The sequence below is a fragment of the Gekko japonicus genome, unplaced genomic scaffold (genome assembly GCF_001447785.1).
Source record: "Gekko japonicus isolate JY-2015 unplaced genomic scaffold, Gekko_japonicus_V1.1 scaffold1436, whole genome shotgun sequence".
NCBI lineage: Eukaryota > Metazoa > Chordata > Lepidosauria > Squamata > Gekkonidae > Gekko > Gekko japonicus.
In genome coordinates, this window is record NW_015171546.1 from 245,180 (window position 1) to 253,847 (window position 8,668).

General features: G+C 50.3%; 1 protein-coding gene across 1 annotated transcript in view; it reads right to left on the reverse strand.

Moving 5' to 3' along the window:
* PPP5C (protein phosphatase 5, catalytic subunit) overlaps positions 1 to 180 on the reverse strand; it is a 31,947-nt gene extending 31,767 nt beyond the window's left edge. The window contains 1 exon segment of the mRNA XM_015419681.1: positions 9 to 180. Within this exon segment, the coding sequence (XP_015275167.1) occupies positions 9 to 129 (121 nt within the window). The 5' untranslated portion in view covers positions 130 to 180.
* Positions 181 to 8,668: the final 8,488 nt, after the last annotated feature.

Consider the following 8,668-nt stretch of genomic DNA (forward strand, 5'->3'; position numbering starts at 1 on the left):
GGCTTCACCTTTGAAGAAGTCGTTCGCCTGCGTCTTGAGGACCTCGGCCCGTTCCAGCGTCCCCGCCTCGGCTTCCTGAGGCGGCCGCCCGGGGCTGCCGCCGCTCTCCGCCCGCTCTCCCTCCGCCATCGCCGCCGGCCCGTAAAGCGAGCTGCCCTGACGAACCGCGAAGGGGGGGGAATCCAGTAGCCGTCAAGTGCGGGCGTCGCAAACGCCGCCTAGCGGGAAAGGGACGGGGGCGGAGTCAGGGGAGGGAGGGAGGGAGGGAGGGGAGAGAGAAAACGGGGCTCGCGGCGGCGCGCGTGCGCGGGGGCGGCGCCGGGAGGCCTCCTGGTGGTTTCTCTGACGCAGGCGGGGAGGCGGGGCCAGAAGAGAGGCTCCCGACCATTCAGCGCGGAAGGGGATTCCGCCTCAGAGGCGGAGGGGAGCGGCCGGCGAGGGGGTGGGGCCGGCCGCTTGATAGGCCAGAAGCCAGCACAGTAGGCGCTGTGTGATTGGCCAAAGCGGTGCCCGGCGGGAAATGCGATTGGCTGCTTTAGGATGAGAGTGCGCGCGGGGAGGGGTGGGGTGAAGCCTGATTGGCCCATCGCCAGGCAGGAACAGGATTGGTCCAGACCCTAGTGCGGCGGGGGACTGACGACGATGACGACTCAGTAGCGCTGCTCATTTGCATAGGCTACAATTAAGTAGTGTCATCGCCTGGCAACGCGGGAAGGGAAGCGGCAGAAGCGGGATGAATGGGTGCATTTCTGGGGATTCCTTCTGCAACATTACATCAGTTATGTGGCAGTTTATAATACACAGAAAACTGCTTTATCCTAAACCAGACTCTCGGGGTCCAGCAAGGTCAGTCCTGGCTACCGGAAGTTTGGTTTCATTGATCACCATGATGATAATATTGAATACACGAAGCTGCCTGAGACTGAATCAGACCACTGGTCCATCAAGTTCAGGATCGTGTCCAGTTGAAAGGAACAGGTAACAGGTATTGTGAAGCACCTCAGCCTGAGACCTTGGAGAGCTGCTGCCAGTCCCGAGTATTCAATACTGAGTCTGATGGACCCAGGGTGGCTACGCAGAGGCAGGCCTCTGTTCATCTCTGGCCTTCAAAGCCCTAAAAATAAAGGTTTCCCTTGCTCGAAAGCCAGTCGAATCCGACTCTAGAGTTGCGGTGCTCATCTCTGTTTCCAAGCCGAAGAGCCAGCACTGTCCGAAGACGTTTCCGTGGTCATGTGGCCGGCATGACTAAACACCAAGGCGCACGGAAGGCTGTTCCCTTCCCACCGAAGTGGTACCTATTTATCTACTTGCAATTTCTTGCTTTCGAACGGCTAGGTTGGCAGGAGCTGGAACTAAAAGAGGAAGAAGAAGAGATTGGATTTATACCCTGCCCTTCACTACCCAAAGGTGTCTCAGAGCGGCTTACCAACTCCTTTCCCTTCCCCTCCCCACAACAGACACCCTGTGAGGTGGGTGGGGCTGAGAGAGCTCTGACACAAACTGCTCTTTCAGGAACTGCTGTGCCAGAGCTTGTGACTGACCCAAGGTCACATCAGCAGCTGCAAGTGGAGGAGTGGGGAATCAAACCCAGTTCTCCCAGATTAGAGTCCGCACACTTAACCACTACACCAAACTGGAGACGGGAATTAGATTAGAGTCCGCACACTTAACCACTACACAAAACTAGAGACAGGAGCTCAGTCCGTCATGTGGCACACTCGGGTCTCGAACTGCTGAACGACCGACCTTCCACAGCCTGCAGTTCAGCGTCTTAACCACTTGAGCCACCGCAGCTCAAAGTCATGCATCAGCTTGACTTGACAGTGCACAGTTATTATGCCCCGACCTGGATGGCTAAGGCTAGCCAGATCTCAGAAGCTAAGCAGGGTCAGCCTTGGAAGAGAGACCACCAAGGAATACCAGGGTAGCGACTTGGAGGCAGGCAATGGCAAACCACCTCTGTTTGTCTCTTGCCTTGACCTGGATGGCCCAGGCTGGCCCGACCTTGTCAGATCTCAGAAGCAAAGCAGGGTCGGCCATGGTCAGTAACTGGACGGGGGACCGCCAAGGAAGTCCAGGGTTGGCAGGCAAGGGCCAACCACCTCTGAACGCCTCTTGCCTTGAAGACCCTGTGGGGTCACCATAAATCGGCTGTGACTTTGATGGCACTTCCCACCACCCACCGGTGGAAGGGATCGTTTTTCAAAAGAGAGAGGATGTTAATGGAGCATCCGTTTTCATCCCCCCCCCGCACACAATGAACAGTTCTCATTGTTATTTAATTCCCTTTGATAAATATGGATGGGGAACTAACCCTTAATCTTCTCGTGACTGCTGTCGTCTTGGGTGAATGCGAGGTTTTGCACTGATCTGTTGTTTTGAAGCCATGATAAAGTATGCGGGGAGGGGCCTGCCGTCGCAGAGTCAAACATGCACGCCTTCGAGCCTTGAAATGAATTAATATAAAGTAAAGGTAAAGGTTTCCCTTGCTCAAAAACCAGTTGAGTCCGACTCTAAGGTTGCGATGCTCATCTCCGTTTAAAAACCGAAGAGCCAGCGCTGTCCAAAGATGTTTCCGTGGTCATGTGGCCAGTGTGACTAAACACCAAGGCGCACGGAACGCTGTTACCTTCCCACTGAAGTGGTACCTATTTATCTACTTGCAATTTCTTGCTTTCGAACTGCTAGGTTGGCAGGATCTGGAACTAGAGACTTAATTAATATAAAATTAATTAATATAGAATTAATATAAAATTGTGCAAGTTCACACAAACTCAGTTTAGAGGGAACACAGAATGGGATGGGAAGGTTGAGCAAACTTTTCTTGAGGTTATTGCTGTACTTGTATCATCCAGATGTTTCAGATGAATAACAAGCAGCTGAGCAGAATGCATGTAAATACTTTCCTTTATATTTTCTTATCCCTTCCTCCCTGGCACATTCCCTCTTATGCCACTAGGTAAAGGTTTCCCTTGCTCGAAAGCCAGTCGAATCTGACTCTAGGGATGCGGTTGCTCATCTCTGTTTCCAAGCCAAAGAGCCAGCGCTGTCCGAAGACATTTCCGTGGTCATGTGGCCGGCATGACTAAACACCGAGGTGCACGGAACACTGTTACCTTCCCACCGAAGTGGTACCTATTTATCTACTTATAATTTCTTGCTTTCGAACAGCTAGGTTGGCAGGATCCAGGGCCAGAGACAGAGCTCACTCTGTTGCGCGGCACTCAGGTCTCTAACTGCCAAACTACCAACCTTGAGCCACTTTGTTGTTGTTGTTCAGTCGCACAGTCGAGTCTGACTCTTCGCAACCCCATGGACCAGGTCACGCCAGGCCCTCCTGTCTTCTGCCGTCCTCTGAAGTTCACTCAATTTCATGTTTGTTGCATCTTTGACACTGTCTAACCATCTCATCCTTTGCCGTCCCCGTCTTCTTTGACCTTCAGTCTTTCCCAGCATCAGGGTCTTCTCCAGTGAGTGCTCCCTTCTCATTTGGTGGCCAAAGTATTTGAGCTTCAGTTTCATTATCTGGCCTTCCAGGGAACAGTCAGGGTTGATTTTTTTTTAGGATTGACTTATTTGATCTTCTTGCAGTCCAAGGGACTCTCAAGAGTCTTCTCCAGCACCCTAGTTCAAAAGAATCTATTGTTCGGTGCTCGGCCTTCCTTACAGTCCAACTCTCGCAGCCATACATGACTACTGGGAATACCATTGCTTTGACCATGCGGACTTTTTATCATGCTGTTTAGTTCCCCACTAGGTGGAGCTAAAAGACCAAAACAGAAGCTCGCCGTTCAGCTAGCAATTGGCCACTTTGGGTGCCAGAGAATACCAAGGTGGCAACTCTGTGCCCGGTTTTTTGGGACTAACCTCTACCAAACTCAGTAGAATTGTAGGGCTGCACAGCTGCTTCCCTCTGTCACGTCCAGTGATAACTCCTATTCATTTTCACCAGACTTACACAGAATATCGCCCTGTTCATGAGCAGTGTTCCCTCTAAGCTGAGTGAGTGTGAGCCAGCTCACAGTTTTTTAGCCTCCGGCTCACACACATTTTTGTCTTAGCTCAGGAAGGATGGCTTCAAAGCAGTAATTGATGCCGCAGCCAAATGGCTCACTCACAACTTTAATGCCGGTAGCTCACAAAGTAGAATTTTTGCTCGCCGGACTCCATAGCGTAGAGGGAGCATTGTTCATGAGGAGGGAGGGGGAACTCCTTGGGTTTGACGCTTCAGGCACCTCAGTACCCAGGGTTTTTCTGCACACTAGGCAAAGCTGCCTTCTGGTGCCCCCCCCCCTCGGTGCGCCCACCAATGTGTTTTTGTGCTCTGACCTTTAGGGGTTCGAAAACCCACAATCCCAGTGTCTTTGCTCCTGATCTGGTCAATTAGCACAGTAATATAATCAATAAACATAAAAAGGTGGGGGGCGGCCCGCAATTTACTACCCTGTTTAGGCGAGGGAGGGGAGGGGCAGCAGACCGGGAGGCGCCCCCTCTTAAGAGGCCGCTCTAGGCCGCTGCCTAAAAATTGTCTATGACGGGCCGGCCCTGTCAGTACCTAGGCCTGGCCCTGTCGCAGCGGCTGGCACGCTCCCTTCCCGTGGGGTAGGCAGAGAGCCCGAGCCATTGCTGGGCAGGGGCGAAATGCAGCCCTCTTGGGCTCCCTCCACCCTGATGCTTCTGTCGAGTTTCTCCCAATTCTTCAGCAGGGCGTCCAGATTGCAGAGAAGTCTCCGTGGCGACAGCACTCCATCGGCTTGAGAGCTCCCCTCATGCACCTGCCCAACAGCACCCAGTCTCTCTTGTCCCCAGGTGAAGTTTTCAACTGCAGCCAAACCCTCCCTTTAAATACAGCACTCTTCAACCATTTCAGGACCAGGTCCTTCTCTTCATCAGTGTGTGCGTTTGTAAGCATTCCGAGGCATCACAGGAGCTTGGCCAATGGCAGGTTTGGATGGGCTTCTGCACCTTTCCGGAGCTATAAAATCGGTTTTTGGCCTCTAGATCTCGGGACAAAGCGGTCTGTTTGGGGGGGTGGGATTAAACATCTGAATGTTTAGTGGGGGGCTGCTCTTGCCCATGTTCCCTTTGTGGAATCCTGAGGAGGCTCCCAGCCCCACCTGGAGGTTGGCAATCCATGCACGTTCTTCCACACCCGATTCCCGAGGTCTTTATTCCCCTCGAGGCACTGGTTAGGTTTAGAATTGAACCTGACGCCCATCACTCAGGACCAAGGAATGTCAATCAGGCCCAGTGCCCACCAGCCTCCATGCCAACCGGCTGGCACATTCCGAGTGAAAGAACTGATCTTTCCCCCCACTTAGCAAACTGCCTTACTTGGAAAGTTCTGGTTTGGCTTATTATTTGTTTAATTTAGTAGTAGTAGTAGTAGTAGTGGCTGCGGTGCCTCAAGTGGTTAAGACGCTGAACTGCAGACCTTCAGGTCAGTAGTTCGGCAGTTCGAGACCCGAGTGCCGCGTGATGGAGTGAGCTCCCGTCTCTAGTTCCAGCTCCTGCCAACCTAGCAGTTCGAAAGCAAGAAACTGCAAAGAGATAAATAGGTACCGCTTCGGTGGGAAGGTCACAGCGTTCCGTGCGTCTCGGCGTCTACTCACGACCACGGAAACATCTTCAGACAGCGCTGGCTTTTTGGCTTGGAAACGGAGATGAGCACCGCATCCCTAGAGTCAGATTTGACTGGCTTTCAAGCAAGGGAAACCTTTATCTTTACTACTACTAAGTATTTATACCCCGCCCTTCCCATGAGCGGGCTCAGGGTGGGTCACATTTCAACAATATAATAAATATAATAAAAGACTTAAAACACCGTAATATAGATTAAAATGGTGGTCACAGCCCAAGGACTGCCTTTCCCCACGTTCCCCAGAGAGCACTGCAATCAGGGTCCCATCGATTGGCCCTCCCCGGACCCAAGGATGCCAGGCTGGCTATAACCAGGGCCAGGGCTTTCTCGGTGGCGGCGCCTCTTTGGTGGAATGAGCTCCCAGAAGAGATCAGGGTACTGCAGGACCTCATGCAATTCCACAGGGCCTGCAAGACGGAGCTCTTCCACCAGGCCTTCAATTAGGAGCCACCCCCGATAGAGAACCCTGTTCTCTGAAGACATCAAGAAAAGCCTGTGCCGGCTGCACAAAGGCTAGATCTATGGGCTGACCGCTAGGATGGAATACTGAAGGTCGGCCGCCATCAGTTAATCATCTAATAACTTATTAGGCTGAGGTCACACACACTAAATAATCCACTTTCAGTGCACTTTCCCACTGGATTTTGCCAGTTCACACAGTGAAATCCAGTTGCAAAGTGCACTGAAAGTGGATTATTTTGTGTGTGTGACTGCAGCTTTTAATGTTGGAATGTTTTATATGGTTTTAGTATTATTTAAATTGCTTACGTGTGTGTTTTTATTATTTTTATGTAAGCTGCCCTAAACCAGCCTCAACTAGGAGGGTGGGGTATAAATCTGATAATAAATAAAGGGTAGAATTAGCTGGTTGAGATAGACTCCCTGACCCATTGATTACAGGTGAATAATAGCCAGCTGTTAATAAATGGGTGACAAACACCTCAGGGAGGCTGTAAATGGACGCCCGCTGCCTCAGCCAAAGGCCTGGCGGAAGAGCTCTGTCTTACAGGCCCCGTGGAATGGAAGAAGATCTCACAGGGTCCCGATCTCAATGGGGAGCATGTTCCACCAGGCAGGGGCCAGGGCAGAAAAGGCCCTGGCCCTGGTCAAGGCAAGTCGGACATCTTTCGGGCCAGGGACCACCAGCAGATGTTGGTACATACAGCATAAAGCTCTTTGAGGCGTATACGGGAAGCGGCCATTGCCAATTGACACGAAGATTTCTGAATCTCGAAAATGTAATACCTGTTCGGTACAGGGATGGCTCGGCAATACTAGTTTACTTATTGACCCATTCTAACCCCGAACAGGATATCCATTCAGTGGGCACATCTGGTTGCTGGGCTGGTGCAAAGTCGACAGGGACAAAGAGGAGAGTAATCCATAGAAGATGTGATGAACTAAAGGTTTGTTGATCAGCAGCAGGTAAACAAGAGAGCTCCTGGGTGACATGACTGAGTGGTGGGGACAGGTTACTCTGAATTCTCACTCTTTGTCTTTCTTTGTCCGCTATTCTAAGCCTCCCAAGTTCTCTGTCCTTTCCTTTTTCCTCTGCCTGCCTTTGTTCTTTTTCTGCTAGTATCCTGGCCATTTGAATTTCTTTTTCAGCCTCTATTCGGGCTAACTCTATCTGTAATTTCACGGCCTCAATATTTTGACTAGGATTCTCCTCAGGAATCCCTCCATGTGCCCGTCCATCCCCAGTTGCTTTAACTGTTTTCTGTGGAGGTGCCATTTCTGACAGGAATTTTCTTTTCAGCTGTTCCAATATTTATATTGCAGTTTCCTCTTACTGGCTATGTGCTCGTGTGACACTTATCCGTGGATTTTTGTTCGAAATCCCAGCGCTGCCACCACTTCTGCAACGATCTCAACCGAGTGGAGCCTCAGTTTATACTACTAGATTCAGATTCTCACCCTTTTCTGACTGATCACCTCATCTTTCTGAGGGATGATGAGTTTACTCTAAAAAGTCTCTTCAGGGATTGTATCTCTTGTGGATCGAGGATGTCTGCCGGGTACGAATTCCTATCAATAAGTCAGGCACCAGTGCTTTTGAAAGGCAAACAACACAATTCTTTATTCACAGAAACTCAGCGGGGGGGAATATTTGCACAGAATGAATGCTTCAGTCTGCATTGACATACGCTGTAGTGTTATAACTCTAAGTTTGTCACAGACTGACTTTGGTGCCTTGATACCATTTGTGATTTCCCTTTCCGGTAACCGACTGTGGTTAGACCTTGGACTTTCTGTGTCTGGCTGCCAGAGACTGACTGGTGAGACTATTCCAGCTTTTCCACAGTCTCTTCCAGACCCCTAGTCCTTCCTTTAACCACCTCACAAGTTCCCTTGGAGGAGAGTGCGTGTTACTTTGTGACTACTGTTTTACTCCCTCTAGTGGTCAATTCGATATTACACCGGTTTATATCCAGCATAAAAACCTGCAGTTTAAATCTGCAGGGAGATATGCCACTGCCGGACATAAGCCAGTGTAGTATCGAATTGACCACTAGAGGGAGGAAAACACATGTGGAACAGGGAAACAGGCCCCCTCTCAAAGAAACGGGAACTTACAAATGAGGAAAACAGGAATGTGAGAAAGCCGTGTTTGTAAGCTGCCTTGAGCTCCCTAAGAAGCTAATAAATGTTTTTAATTAATTAATTAGCCCTTGAGCTCCCTATGAAAGGCCGCTAATAAATGTTTTTAATTAATTAATTAGCATGTAGGCATTCTTGAAGAAAGGTCTTTTTCCTCTTCCAAGTGCTCGTAATTGCTCTCCTCCAGTTATGGTGTAATTTTATAGTTGTGCACTGATGAAACCTTTTAAGATTGGGACTCGCTATTTCCCCCCAGACATCACGCATCAGTCTGAGAATAATTCATTTGTCCTAACCCTACCCATTTGGCAAGCATAGTAATTCTGAAATGCCAAACCGTGCTCTAGGTCAGCTGCACAACAAATAAAAGGGCCAAAGCAAGGATATCTAAAGGTCACTGTGTTTTTCTTGGGTGGTTGCAGGGAC